General features: G+C 45.3%; 1 protein-coding gene across 40 annotated transcripts in view; it reads right to left on the reverse strand.

Annotated features, from left to right (window-relative positions):
* The window catches only part of KCNMA1 (potassium calcium-activated channel subfamily M alpha 1), a 736,361-nt gene that overhangs the window by 214,061 nt on the left and 506,460 nt on the right, over positions 1–15,840 (reverse strand). For 38 of the 40 annotated variants that reach the window (XM_040485500.1, XM_040485499.1, XM_040485505.1 and 35 more), the window contains 2 exons: positions 15,123–15,293; positions 13,396–13,487 (listed from right to left, as the gene is read on the reverse strand). In XM_040485500.1, coding sequence (XP_040341434.1) covers positions 13,396–13,487; positions 15,123–15,293 — 263 coding nt within the window. Of the gene's footprint in view, positions 1–13,204; positions 13,297–13,395; positions 13,488–15,122; positions 15,294–15,840 lie in introns of all 40 variants that reach the window. The other 2 variants (XM_040485497.1, XM_040485529.1) reach the window with 1 other exon arrangement.

The following is a 15,840-nucleotide window of genomic DNA, read 5'->3' on the forward strand; positions in this document are numbered from 1 at the left end:
GAGATGTCCAAGGGAAGCCAGGATGCCCCAGTTGAGTTGGAACCTGTTTCTGAGCTTAGTTCCACTGCGGCTTTTCAGAACGGACAACTTAGGGGAGGTGACCAAGGGCAGGAGGCATAAGAGGAGGATGCCGAGGGAGCCCCCAAACTCTTCAAGGCTCCAGTGAATGAGGCCTCCAGAGACTCACTGAGGCTGAGGTTAGCTGGATGAAAACTAAAATCTACACATTTTTAAGATTCAGGTAGTGTTTCTTAGAGCCTGAAAAGTAATGGGCTCCACTCCACAGTCTCATGTTTATCTTAGTATGAGAATAGACCCTGGTGAATGTTTAGTCTAGTACCTGCTATTTGGATGTGGAAACTGAGGCCCAGAGATTCAGTACAAGGTGAGTGGCAGAGCAAGAGCAGCCCTACCCCCTTGGTTTGGTGCCTTCTAGATAGAGGGAGGGCTGATGCCGCTGGGCTGGGAGTCAGGAGACTGGGGCCAGTCACTACAAAATGAAGGAGCCCAGACTGACTGGGCTGTTCCCACCGACACTGATGGATCCCCCCACAGAGTTCTAGCTCTCTGCCCTTCTAGTCCAGGCTACCATCACATCTCGTCTAGACGTCGGCAGTACTTCCTAATTCAGTTCCCTGTTCACCCTCCACACCGCACCCCCCCCCCCTCAAAACAGCTAAAGAGCAAGGACTGAGGCAAATCTGCCTGCATCAGGTCCCCCCTGGGGGCAGGGAGGTCTCACATCGCTCTTTAGCAGAGCCTCATTCTAGGAAGACAATGTGAAATGCACAGCTCTGGGCTGTTTATTTTTAAAGATACTATATCCATTTTTACTGGAACAAGTATAAAGAACTTAAAAAACCCATAGCTATCCTGTCACAATAAATCACACAGAGTAAATTGAAAATCCTATACAGCTTTCCCTGAATACATTGTGCTCACTTTGTCAGAGAGGTAGATGAAATGTGGCATATATTGATCTAGATGTCTCTGTAAAACTATAATATTTATATCAAATACATATGCTAGAATCTCTTCTGTCTTTCTGCTGAGACTTCTAATCATGCTCTTTCCATCCAACCTCCCCCAACCTCCCCCTGCCCCCCGCCCACACCCCAATGGTGTCCACTGGCTTGGTGGGAATGAATTTTAAGAAGGACTTGTCAGGGAAATTCAGCAGCATTTTATCACATAGAAAGCAGGCTGGGGGCAGCAAGAGACCCCACAACCCAAAGCACACAGTGGTCAGTACTAAAATTTAAAGTTATCCCTCCAAGGTTGAATTTGAACCATTCAGTGTCCACAGAACTATCTCTCCAAGAGTCTCACACAAGCTAAGGTTTAGGCAGATTCTGGGCTTGACCTTCTGTATCACCTGGTGGTGCTTTCTGTGACTGCTTTGTCCCACGGCTTCCCCTACTTTGGATCATGTCCTTCAGGATGACTGTTAACCAGGTTTTCCTGTGAAGTGCAGGACCCCACTGCCTAAAAGGAAGGAGACTAATCCAATTCCTGCCTTCCCACTTCCTCCTGTACTGACAGCCAGTCCCAAAGGAACTGACGTCCACGCAGGGCAGTTCACCTATGGCCAACAAAAGCTAGCTCCAGACTGTGCAGGTCCCATCCTTCTGATGAGGGAGCATAAGGCAAGCCACCCGACACCCTGCATGGCCCCCCCACCGAGGTGGGATATGTGTGATATTCCTTAGGCACTTCTGCCTCCCCAAGAACAAAGGAAAGGACAGAAAACAAATGGTTACATTGACAGAGTCTCTATCAGTTTACAAATATCTTAGTAAAATTACCAGAAAGGGGCAATCTTATCAATAGCCTAATCTCCAGGAACTCCTACTATCTTAATGATGTTTTGCTAGAGGGAAAAAAAAAAAAAAAAAAAAAAAACACCTTACCTTAGTTTGACAAAACTAGGCCCTCAGTAATCTGTGAGTTTTAGCATATGGAAATCCCTTTAAGAAACTTCCTCTTGGCTTCACCTCCCCCAACTCCATAGTATATATAACCAGTCACTCCTCACAAGCCCAGTGCAACTCTTTCTGCACACAGGTCCTGTCCCCATGCTTTAATAAAATCAACTTTTTTGCGCCAAAGATGTCTCAAGAATTCTTTCCTGGTCATCAGCTCCGAACCCCCATCACTCCAAAACCCATCACTTCCACTCCACCTAGGGACCCATCACTTCCATTCCACCTAAGGACCTGGCTCAGGACCTCCAAAGCTTGCTAGACTTTCCAGAACTATCTACTGACCAATGGACTGGTTGGTAAGGTGTGCTTGTCTTGGACACCTGATGCCATTGTAAGTGTAGAAGAAACATAACCATTAGTTAACTGCAAGATTGTCAGATCATTGGCTGATTCTGCTACCCCAGATCTGTTTCGAGTTTGTGAGAGAACAGTACATGTAAGGAGGGCAAAAATGAAATCAAAACAACTGTGAGTGTGTTTTGAGGCCATAATCCCAAACGCTGGCTTTAGCCATTTCTGGTTAGAACAAATGAAAAAACAAAACAAGCAAACAAAAAGCCCAAGGAGGTTTGGAGATAAGACTTCCTACCCAGGGCCACAGCTAGTACTTTGCTAATTACAAAGAAAGGAAATGCCTTCTCCCTCCTAGTGAGGAAGAGAACAAAGTAATCATCTTATCCAGCTGTCAATAGAGCTATTCTGGAAGACACAGGCTGTTTTGCAGTTTCCCTAAAAAGGGGCAGAAGGCTGAGCAAATAGATCCCAACAGTGCAGCAAAGGCACCTCTATAAAACAGAGCCGCAAGGTCACAGGACAGACTATTGGGAGTGCCAACAGTGAATACTGAGATGTCCTGACCAGAACAGAACTTTCTGCACAAAGTAGGTGCATCTGATCATATGCAGATGGTCAGGACCTAAACAACACCAGAGGGGTCTATATCTATACCTCCACCATCCTAGATCACAATTACATCTCCATAATTAGACCATGCCCAAGGAATGATCAAATATCTTTTGTAGCTTGTTGCCCAAAGGAAGCCTCAGTCCACGTCTTGAAAATAAATTCTGAGAACCTCAGGAGGCATTGGTTGTACTGACATGTGCAGCCCACACCCTCTCTTCTGTCAATGGCACCTCATTTTTAATTTGGGGAACCAGTCATCCCCAATGAGATACAGTGTTGGGAACTTTAATCAAGTTTCCCTGCCCGAACTAGGCCAATCAATACTTCTCAGCCTTGAATGGAGTGACACTAAGTTCACAGTGGGATCCATCCTCGTGCAAAGCCCTATAATGACTATCCCTGAGTTTCTGCTTGCTGGGTCCCAGAGCTGCTTGCCTGGCTCAACTCTGTCCTTTCTGGGATCTTGCTCTTCAATTTTTCTCTGAATTCTATAAGGTACTCTAACCTTCCAAAAAAATTCCTCTCCTGCTCAAGTTAGCAAGAACCAGTTTCTGTTGCCTATAATCAAAGAGCCCCTAACTGGAAGAGTTGTTTACCTTAACCTTAATTTCTCACTTAATTTTCACAACAACCCAGTATGCTGGTATTGTTTGGGTTTCTTTCTCTCCCCACCCTTCTTTCCTTCCTTCCCCCAAGAGGAATTATACACCGATCTTAAGTGAGCAATTCCATAACTACCTGACTCTCTCACAAATTACACTGTGTCTCTTCCCAATACCCTTGCCCTTCCACATTTTATTCATCCCTTTACTGCAGACTTGGTAGGCTTTGGCCATTTTCAAGCAAGTCAATCTTCCTTTGACCTGGTTCTTCCAATCTTAAGAGAAATCAGGGCACTGAATAGCACTTTCCTCTATGCAGATCAAAGTAGATTTGCCTGTCTCTACTTGGTAATGCTGCTTCTGAATAAGAGGCACCAAGAGAAGAGAAGACTAAGGCCAAGGTCAACCATACCCTTCGGGGATGAAGGCGGAATGGGGGGATAATGAGTCCAAGCACAGAAATGGCTCTTACTTTTGCCCTGGTAAAGGGGAGGTCTGTTAGCTTTGATGTGCAAAGCGAGCCCCACCTCCCTGCTAACACTCCGGGTAAATCATGCATCATGGCCCTAGAGCATATGTTGTTGGGACTACCTTCCCATAATGACAATCAAGTTGACACATCCTGGCCTTGTTCCCCAGCCACACCCAAGGGTGTTGGCCCTGCTAGCATATGCTGCCAGCTATCCAATCCCCTCTGAGTAGATCCAGCACACTTGCAAAGGCCTCAACTGGCCTCCAGCATCTGTTACACAGGTAAGAACTGGGAGGAGTTTATAGGTGTCAGGGTCGGCTGAGACATAATACACCACAGGGGCACTTAGGGTAGCGTCAGCAGCTCCCCCACCTTCCCAAGTCTCTCCATATCCCTCTTTTACTGGGCCCATCATTAAAACCATAGGTTTTTAGGTGCACAAGTCACCCCGCTATTACCTTCGCCCAAAACTGCTCCAAAGGGTACATTTTAACAATATGAATTATCCGATGCTTTTGGAAGCATTCCCTCTGAAATGTTTGCAGTCTTTACGATTTTATTGAACAAAATTCCTGCCAAAGAGCATTTCACTGGGATGATTCCCCTACATAATCAAGTCTCTATTTAGCTACCGCTTGTTCCTTGGATGGTTCTGATTGGTCAAAGTCTCAGGTAAGCTCCAGGAGAGCAAGAACCACATTTTCTTGCTCATTCTTTAGCCACAGCACTTAGCGCAGTGACTAGAACATAGCAGGGGGTCACATACTTGTTAGCTGAGCAAACATGCTGGGATGGCAACTTTCCTAAATCTGTTCTATATCCTAGCCAGCATTTGCCTTTGAGTTCAGTGGCTAAGGTTGCAAAGCCTCGCCAGAGACGGGCATGAATCTACCTCCGAACTGCCTCTATGTCCCCTAGTTAAGAAGGGATAGGAAGGGGGGATGAGATTGCTTTTACTGACAACTGGTACCATATCTGGAGCAGTCCCCATGGTTCCGGGGTGGGAACAGATCATTGTCATGCAACACTTGTACTAGATGTGGGAGCCCAAACCCTGAGAGACACAGAATCAGGTTTTCATGAGTTTCACATTACAACAGCCTGTAAGTTTACTAGAAGGAGACACTGGGCTTGGACAGCTAGAGAGTTTCCTGGTTTATTTTCAGTGTATGATGGCAGCAGCAGTGGGCCACACCCAAGTCTACTAGGAACCACTTTGTGTGGCTCTGGAAAGGCTTCCAACACAAGAAATGACATAGCAGGAAGACAGAAAACACGGTGAAACTTACTCTCACATGGTGGTGTTTGTTGTTTAGATTTGGAAACTACCCAGGGAGGATTCACCCATTCAAACATGAGGCTGAGCAGAAAGATTCTTTAGGGATTATAATTAGAAAAGTCATATTCAAAATTCTTTCTTTCTTTTTTTTTTTTTTATGGAGGAAAGACTATCTGAGAGCAAAAGTCTAGGTTTGAATATGACTTTTTTTTTTTTTTAGGTACACAGTTCATCTCCCACCTACATTTCTATTCTTGTTTTCAGAACAATAGCTGGAACATTTTGAAAAGTGTGTGGAAAGGAAGAGAGACAGCAAGAAAGTGGAGGGGGGAGGGTGGGGCAAGCCTTCACTCCATTAGGTATTATCAGGAAATTGATTTAATATGCATCCAAGTCTCTTTAAATAGAGCTTCAAGTTTGAAAGGGGCTGAAGATGTGGCTTACAAGAATCCAAAGCAGATGCAAAGAAAGAAGCGCCCACATCCACACCCACCAAGACCCCTCTCATCAGAAAGGAATACCTAGCATGTTACATTATACAATACAGCATCTAATGACACTTGCTTTCGGTATCTGCCCCTCGGTTCTGAATTTCAGAAGTAGTAAAGGGGTCATTTTTCCAAAGTATTAGGGCAATCTCAATTCTTTTTTCCTCCCCCAAAAGTTTAATGTTAATCAAAGCAGAATGTCTAATCAGTCCAAGATGGTCTGTCAACTTGAATTATCTGTTTGTCTTCCTATTTACTGTATCTGTCTGTCTACAGTTCTTCCTATCTTTGTGAAGATCAGTTATTGGGGCCTGTGTTTCCTTCTGACTAGAATGGCTACCAGATGATCCTTCCTGGTGATATGTTGATGATTTGCTAATTTATGGCCTTTAAAATCTAGGAATCTGAAAACATTGCTGGGAGTTCAGGCTGGGAATCACATGGGCCATGCAAGGAGAGGACTGAATGGCTTCCCTGTCAAAGGACAGACGTTTGTGTGAAATGCAAAGCCTCAGTCACATTTCAACCAGAGTGATGTCTGTGATCTAGAAATCATAAATGGCACCTTATAGGAAACACTCTCTCCAGGAGTAACCCCCCCACCCACCATGTCAGGTTTTTTGCAGAAGCGAGAGTGAGTGTTGCCCAAGCTGTACGTAGACGGGAAAGGAAAGGAGGCCCATGGTACTTGGCCCAAGACAATACCACATGAATTAACCCCACATCCTATTCCCAAGTGCTGGAATCAGCCCTTATCAGAAAAAGTACACATGGAAATGTTATTATAGGAAGACGGTCACCTCTGGGAACCAAGAGGAGAGGCTTAAATAAGCTCTGATTTTGAACTCCCCAGCCACTTTAGTGGCCAAATAATATAATGCATAGCTCAAGAGAGATGTGGCATATTTGGAAATCTTCATGGGTTTGAAGAAGTACATTTATACCCAGTGCCTGTGTGTAGCAAGCTCTCAATAATCACATGTGGAATGGACGGTGAAGGCATGACTCACGCTAGTTCCCCTAGGCTGGGGTTGGGGGGATGGCTATGGGGTAGACTGAGTGAGTGTTTATAAAGAAATATGCTTGACCTTTGAACAACATGGGGGTCAAGGCACCGACCCCTGTGAAGTCAAAACTCCACATGTAACTTTTGACTCCCCAAAACTTGACTACTAATAGCCTATCATTGACTGGAAGCCTTACCAATAACATAAACAGTCGATTGACACCTATTTTATGTGTTACATATGGCACAGACTGTATTCTTACCATAAAGCAAGCTGGAGAAAAGGAAATGTTAAGAAAATCCCAAGGCAGAGAAAACACATTTACAGTTCTGTACTGTATTTATCTCAAACAATCCACGTGTAAGTGGACCTGTGCGGTTCAAGCCCATGTTGATCAAGGGTCATCGGTAATGCCTGTTTGGGCACAGCAGATCGTTTAAGATTCTAATTCTTTGAAAAAGCAAAAATTGGTCTAGAACCACAGCAGGCAAAGGTTGAGCATGGTGGAGAAAATGGAGCGGAATTTCAAGACAGCCAGGCAGGAGGGAATAGAAAGTGGTCTCATAAAGGAACAAAAGCCACAGAGAGAGATGGATGAGGAGACCATTTCTGATATGAGGAGACACAGAATTTAATAAGAACCCGCTAATAAGGAACCAGGGAAGATACACAGGGTACCCTCTCCTGGTAAGTCTGTGGAGAGTATACTATACAGGCGAAATAGAGCCTGAAAGGAAAAAAAGATTTTAAGACTTACTCCCATGGTTGTAGGACCACGGTAGTAGGACCAAAGACCAATGGTTGTAAGCGGAGTCCGTGTGATATGAATTTTAAAACTAGGGTGTTGACTCCTCTCAGCCTAGGAGTAACAAAAGCTGGGGTGCACAGCCATGGAACAGGCTGTGACATCCCCTCCTCTGAAAGGTCACCTCCCAGGACCTCTTTACAGTAAGTCACCCCTGTTTTGCTCTATAATAGGATCTTAGTCTTTTTCATGTTCATTTTTGCCACATGTATGAACATTTGTACTTGGTATTTTCTTCAGTCATAGCCTTGCTCATTGCCTGTAACCTCCTGGCGACTGTAATGTCCTTGAGGACAAGTCCCACAGGTCGCTTGCTCACCACCGAATCCTTGGCATCCAACACAACCCTCATTGTGCCGGGCACAGAGGGGCTCAGTGAACATCCGTGGACTGAAAATGAGCAAGTGGAAATGATAACAGGAATGGAGAGTGAGGCAGGAAACTAATTGTGCTCTAGTATTTCTTAGCTCTTGAAATTCTTGTCTAAATTATTGAAAACTCTTTAAAATATAACCACCACATTAAAGAACATAATAAAGTACTCTGTTTTCATTTTTAAATGGAAAAGCATGATACATTCTGCCAACCTCTATGGCTTTAGGGCTCCCTTTTACAATCCTGAGGCCATGTTGAAGGCAGACTGCCTTACTCCCCCCAGGAAGACCCAGCCTCCTGAGGGTAACACTTCCACCTACAGCTCTGCAATAAACCTAGAGAGTGGATCTTGCAGAGGACTTTCGGGGCAGGCGGGAGGGAGGGAGGTCCTGCTACTCTAATTTTCTCTGACAGTTAAGAACCCACCACCAAAGAAGTTCTCTAAACCGAAGGAAGCCAGGTGGATATGTCTGCCAGGGCAGGGAATGCTCTTCTTAAGATGCCATGCAGATGGACTCTGCCTAGGAGGGTGTCTGCATCTGGCAGATCACTACAATCTGCCATGGCTGGTAACCTAGGAAGTGAGCTCCCCAGGAAGAGGTTGAAAGTGTTGAGACCCACAAATAAGGCACAATTTTGGTCAATGATCCGTCTGTCTATCCTTGAGAGCCCCTCATTGTTACAAGTGTACAAGAGGTAAATACATTCCTAGTCTAACCAAATGAGAAAAATCAAGGAAGAGATGGTTCAGTCCCCTCCCCACCTTTTTGTCCTTGGGGTGGGGCGAGGATCCTTAGAGGCAGTAGGTGAGCAGAAGGGAAACACAGGACCACAGTGATACTCGTGCATTTCTCTTCCTTTCCATCATGTGCACGGTGTTGTGGCCCCACTTATGGGTAGAGGTGGAAGAACAACCATAGGATCATGAGGTTCAGAACAAAAAGGGGTCTCAGGAGATGATCTTCAGAGGCAGCACGGCCCAGTGAAGCAGATTGCCCCTTGGTTCAAACCCTAGATGCGCCCTTTGTTAGCTGTGTGACATCAGGCAAGTCACATAACCTCTCTGTTCCTCAGTTTCCTCGCCCACTGCAAATGGAGATAATACTTCCCTTTGGTGGTTGCTGTGAGAATTTAGCGATATGCAAGTTTGTAGGTATTCTTACTGTCAGAGAAGGCAGTCTTAGGGCTCTGGGCTGTAACGAGTCACTTCTCATCTACAAGTGCCCCCAAAAGCTTGCGACCCAAGCTTTGTCTATATAAAGAAGAGTTCTGAGAGAAGCCACGGTATTTAAGTTTCACAAACAACCTTCCTGAATTGAAATTAGAGCTAGCTTAGTCTGTGACAATGGTTCCCTCAACCAGAAGAGAGGCCTAGCCTCCTCATTCAGCCACAGAACCTCTCCTTCAAGAAGACTTCATTCACCTCCCTGGTCCCCTTTGCCTTCTCCTTGTCGTCTATTATACCTTGTCCTCTCTGTGTGTCCTCTCAGCATTTGGCTACAGAAATCAGAAGAATAATCCAAACCTATCCCATTCTTCCTTGTCCCAAACACCTGGCCTAGGACTGCCTCAGTTGGGGGCCCCAGAAGCCCATCATGGGAAACACAAGGTCTGGATGGCTCCCTGGCCCGGCCACCTCTAACAAGGGGGTTACAACAGATGGATTCCTCTCTGTGGCTGATTATTTTCCATGGCCCTTGGCCATGTGACCTCAGACCATGATCTTGTCAGTTCTCATAAACTAACCAGGAGTGGCTGAGTCACACGCAGAGAGGAAATCTCAGGGGGGAACGGCAAGGGCCGTGGGAGGAAGGAGAGCAAGCTGGGACCCAAAGGCCATGGGAGCCTCACCCCGCTGCTCCCCCACCTCTGAGCAGCTTTGGCCTTACATGAAGGGAAGGAGGAGGCATCGGCCCCGGGGGTCAGCTGGGCCGTAGGCAGGCTACCCTTTTGAATAAGACCTGGGGTCTCAGCCCGAAAGGACAATTGTCCCCAAGACCTCCAACCCACAGAGACTGCCTGCCGAGGCCACTCATTGAACCTCTGGTTATTGACACCCAATTCCTATTCTTAGGAGCCCTGATGCATCATAATAAGATAGAGAATAGCTGACATGTCCCCACATCTACTGCTGGCTCTGGATGTCCTGTGGGAGGTCAAGTGAGGCATACTGAAGCGAATGTTGGAGGAAGCCAGGCCAGGCCTTTGATCCCATGTTGACGGTGAGGACGTGCCGGGGATGCTATATGAAGTGTTCACATTATGTCAAACACATTGATCAAAACCAAAAATGAGGTGCCAACAAAACCTCCATGTTCTCCAATATCCTGAAATTGGGTGTTGCGTAAACAAAACCCTGAACTTTTCTGCCTAATGTGCGTGTGTGTGTGTGTGTGTGTGTGTGTGTGTGTGTGTGTTTACTTTAAATCATCTTTAGATTTCAAAGTTGTGTGTCTCCAAAGCTTTTGGGTCACAAGTTACCTTAAATTCTCTGACAAGTTAATGCATTGTTAGAGTATTTCTGAGTAAGATATACATGTGTAAACAAATCCCTTAACTATGTATATGTTTTAATTACATTCTGGGCATTCACTTGATGAAATCCTGGGGAGAAGAGTGTACATACGTGTATCCATGAATACAGCACATGTATTTTTGCATACACAAAAACACAGGGCAAAGCACGCTATTTTAAGAGTCTGAGTTCTATCTTTCAACAAAGTTTAGCTGCTTTCCCTTTGCAAATGCATTTAATTTTATCTGGAAACTTTTTGACGTTAGAAATAGAACAACTGTAGTTTCTCATTATGTTTGCTGCCAGAATCCATGCTTGGTTGCTCAACTAAAGACCTTATATTGCTAATTACTACCACATGCCCATATCCCAAGCGAAAGAAAACTTATTGATTCTGACAGCCCATTCTCTCAACGCTGAATTCCAAATGAAAACTCAAATTTTGGCCAAACATAACATTTCATCAATCTTGTTCTACTGACTGGAAAAACAACATCAAACAAAGGGTGCTAATGGCCCTTTATTACCGTTCCTTTCCCAAGCTTATATTTTCTGATGAAAGATCTAAGTGACCAAAGGGCTTCTTTAAACTACTTAGTAATTAGCTTTTGAACCAGGAAACAATGCGTAAAGTAAAGTGAACGGTCCCAGTGTTGATGACAGGACCGACTCTCTGTCCTCAGGGTCGGGGGACATCAGAGACCCAAAGAGAACATTAAAAGCAAAGTGTGTATTTTCCTAAAGGGAGAAGAAAAAAAGAGACAGAGAAAACACCAGGCTAAAAGCCGGTGGTAAAAGATGACAGAGATGGAGACAGAACAAAAGCTGCGGGGAGTCTGTGATCTGAAGTCATCAGCACTCGGGGGTTTGAGTGGAGGTGCCAGGGCAAAAAGATGATGGGATCAGACCAGGGGTGGGTGAGTGACTGCTGGTCTCAGTCCTCATCTGGGTTGCCCACCAACAAAAGCCACCTGCCACCAGGCCCACCCGCACCGGACTAGGGAAACTAGAGGGAAAAAAAATTTTACCTGGACGGAGAGTCAAGAAGTATTTTCAGCATGGACTTGGGGGCGATTGACTTTATTGGCTTCTTCGGGGGCAGTGACAAGGAAATGCTGGCCGAGGTAGTGGGGTGGGAGGAATAAAGAGAGCCCATGCCCTCGGAATGCCTTCTGCTTTATGGCGACCTGTTCACACCTTAAAGGCAAAATGGACAGAGGAGCTGTTTTTCTCTTGGCAATGGAATAAATGACCAATGGGAATCTCTGGACTTATCTGGCCTTTTGGATCCAACCAATGGCCCAGAAATCAGAACAGCTTGGTTCTAATCTCATCCAGGGTTGTTAAGATAATAGGGAGAGGAGGGCTCCATTAGAGGAAAGGTGGAGGAACGTGCTGCCTCTACAGACGAGACGCCAACTGGCCTCCTCTCGCTCACTGTCCTTTGTTCCTTTGAAAGGAAACTGGTGTCCTGTGGGCAGTTCAAGAAAATGAGTCTTTTTATTTTCCACCTCTTCATTTTCTGAAGGAAGGACAGGACACCTGAGCTCAGGATGCACTGGAATCACCGACAGGAGATGAGGTTTGCTCCATCCAACATGATTACAGGGCCCAGAGGAGACGGGGGTGGAGGATGGGGAAAGGCAATGCTATAGTTTTATTTTCTCTTAAAAAGCAAAATAGGCTATTCAAGAGTTCACCTGAAAATGTACTGGGGGAGGGGGACCTAGTTATGTGATAGGAGCTTCTATGACCAGGAAGGGGCCTGAGTGATGAAAATATTCTCATCTTCATCTGCATGGTAATTACTGGGTGTGTACATAGGTACAAATCCCTTGAGCTGTACTTTAAAGCTATATACCTCTTACTTTGTGGAAGTTAAAACAAAAACCCAGAAACAACAAAAACAAGGCTGAGTGCCCAAGAAAAAGTTAAAAAAAAAAAAAAAAAGTAAAGAATGGTTGCCACCATCCCCGCCTCTCCGGAGGCCTTCTCCTCCCAAGACAGTGCTCTGGCAGAAGACAGAGATGGTAAGGCCCTGCCGTTTACTTAGGAGTCAAATTTCAGGTTGATAACGAACCCAGACACTGGTATTGATATCAATAAAACGATCTGAACACAAACTGAAATAGTCCCCAAGAAGAAAGCACTGATGCATGGGAAGTCAAACAAAAGACCATCAGGAATAGCATGTGGTACCCTAACATACCATAAATGTAATACGTCTTGCCCAGGAGGAATTTCAGCTGAGTAATGAGTCCCTTTGAGGACCCGTTCGGTGCCTCCTGGCTAAAGAGAATTGGTTTCCTGGCTGCCACGATGCCTTTACAGCAGGCAAGGTGACCTTTTTCTTGCCCTCCCTAAGACTTCCCTGCTGGAGTATGATCCCATGTTATTGCTGCACGAAAACAACCCCATAGTATGGCATCACCTTAGTCTGGGGCACCAGAATGTAATCACTAAGCCAGTTGAATGAGCTTGGTTTACTTGGTAGGGATTAGAACAGAAGATACAGGCCCAGTTACCTACAACCCGTTCCAGGAGAAACACAGTGGGTCTCTCAGAAAGACAGGTGGGGAAGAAAGGCACGAACGGGTGGGCACAGGTCTGGATAGTCAGTCCACAGGTGACGTCACACCCCACACAGAATATGGCCCTTCCCTCACAGAAGCACCTGGGTAGGAGGAGGGAGGGGCGGGATTCAGGTGTCACCGCCATAGGGGCTCTTGAAAGTCATTCAACCACATCTTTTCTGATGTAACTGACTTACTTTCTGCCTCCATGTTTGTTAAAAGTCCCGCCGAATTTATTCCGATTCAGGATGAGAGCAGCAATTTCGGGCACGTAGCGGGCAAACATTGCCTACATGCATGAAACAAAGAAACAAGAGCCAAAAAAAAAAATGGCATGCAGAGAGGATTCTACCGCAGCAGAGGCAGCAAAACCTCTTGGCATACTTACTTTCTTCCACTAACCGCACTATAGGAGCCCCCGTATTTCTTGCGGTTTCCTATTAATTCTATGATTTCAGGGACGTAGCTGGCAAACATGGCCTGAGGAGAAGACAGGAGACAGAAGAGAGACTGAAAAGACAGGCCAAAGAAAGGGGGTGACCTTTTCAGAGGGGGTGGGGGGGTCGGAACACTAAGATCCGAAAACACAAAGGGGTTAGAACTGCAAAGGTATATACCACTGTGGTGGGTTGTAAAAATAAAGGCACAAAAAGGCAAGCTCCTGAAAATACACAGGACAAAACAAACATTAACCAACCCGGACAACTAAAAAAAAATAAATAAATAAAATAAAAAAATCGCAGTCGAGAAAAATACAAAAGAGACAGGAATAAATAAGTTGACATCTAGCACTTCTTGCTAAAGGAAAGTCAGTAAAGGGGGTGCATGCTGGTGAAATCACACACACACACACACACACACACGCACACACACACACACACACACAACTGCAAGAGAAGACTTTCTTTCTAGCTAAAATTCACAGGAGAATCAATGCCTTTATGAGTGATGAAAGACAATAAACATCAAAAGAAGATTAAAATAATATAAACTTATCCAGTAAAAAAAAAAAATCACTAAAAAGCACAAAAGGTAAATTTAGGAAATCATGGGGGGGGGGGGGTGGAGAAGAAAGGAGAAACACAAAACTGCCATGTTTTGCCCAACAAACATTGTGCTTGTGGCTGCATAAGTGGGTCTCGTTACCTACAGGGACCTCCCTGATGCTGAGGAAATGCTTGTGTTAGCTTACACACGCACATGTACATTTAATATACATTTTTAAAATGTATATATGTCGTATGCATACAGAACAGAGAGATGTATATGCATAGTACAAATGTATGTGCCGTGGACACATGTGAAAGCTGTGTGTGAAGTAGGATTCTAATCACTTACCACATAACAGTGCAAACATCTAAACTTCACCTAAGTTACTTTGAAAGACAAAATGCAGCAACCCCCAATATGCTGCCAGAAATCCCCCTTTCAAAAATTACATCCTAACTGACTGTTATGACCTGCAAAGACCAGAAAAGCAAAGAGCAGAACCTTCTGACTTACAAAGGGGGAGGGAAAAATCCCATGTGTCGCTGCATAATGGAGTTGGTTGGTTCTTTACAAAACCACCCTCGGCTCACCTAATGATGTCCACCTGCATGAGACCAGTAGGCTTTGCATCCTCTGCGGGGACCCTACTCTCTGGGGCAGGCCCCCGGCCACAGTGTTTGTTGGAAGTTAGGAGAGGATCGTGAAGGATGTGGGGGAGCTCTTGAAACCGCAAACTGTCTACCGAGTATCTATAGCATCTACTGGGTCAGGTGACAGCAACTGTCCTTGCAGAGGGTATCAGCTACTGAATCATATTACTAAAGAACAGACACTCCCACTTAATAAGTGAGCATCACTTTCTTAAGACAATTAGGTTTCCTCCTGGTGAAAAGGCTGACCCTGACAAGGGCAGTGTGCCTGGGTCTCTGGGGAACAAGTCTCATATACCAAAGAAATATGCAGTAAAGCCACCATTGCATTTGGATGTACTCGGTCTGATTGTAACACTAAGGCAATCACTTGCTTGCAATGAAGAAACAGAATCAAAATACAAAGCTTTAAAGAAATGGATAATGGAAAATATTAATGACCATAAAAATCAACATCATAATAAAGAGCTTTTACCAGTCCCCCGAGGATGAAGAAGACCATGAAGAGGCGCCCAAGTGTGGTTTTTGCGTAAACATCCCCATAGCCAACAGTGGACATTGTGACCATGAGTAAATAGACGCATTCCCAATACGTAAGAGCCTGGTTGTTTTGGAAATTTTCCCATGGGTCCCCTGAATTCTCCACCTAAAGCAAGGGGACAGGGAAGAAAAAGGATGACATTATATACATATGATAAACCAGGGACACAAAAACTCCAGCGGGCTGCTTCCGGATACACGGCCACCTCAACACAAGGTGTCTGCTGCCCGGGTACGTTCTGTAGTGATGACTCAGAATCCAGCTTCCCATCCCCCTACTGCCCCACTCCCCCACCCCAGACAGGTAACAGAGAAAGTGGAGAGGCTGTAACAGAAACATATCTTCCTAGCTGATTGGGACAAAGAGGGGAAGAAACAAAGGTAAATATCCCTAGGTTTTCTTCTCATTGTTAAAGATTTGAAGCCAGCTGAATTTTAAGGCATTGCCCCTGGCTACGTTTTACAGTATCCTCTTCAAGGGAAAAGCCAGAGAGCCCTGCCCTGACCTTTCTCTGTGAGTTCCTGCTCAGTCTTTGAGGGCCTGGCTCATGCACTCCCCAAGAAATTCTAAACTCTCCCACAAAGGGCCTCGTCCTTTCATCATTCTGACCAAGGCGATTGCCCGGTGGGCCTCCCTCATGCAGATCTTACAC

Source organism: Herpailurus yagouaroundi, unplaced genomic scaffold (genome assembly GCF_014898765.1).
Source record: "Herpailurus yagouaroundi ecotype Mexico unplaced genomic scaffold, PumYag 163, whole genome shotgun sequence".
NCBI lineage: Eukaryota > Metazoa > Chordata > Mammalia > Carnivora > Felidae > Herpailurus > Herpailurus yagouaroundi.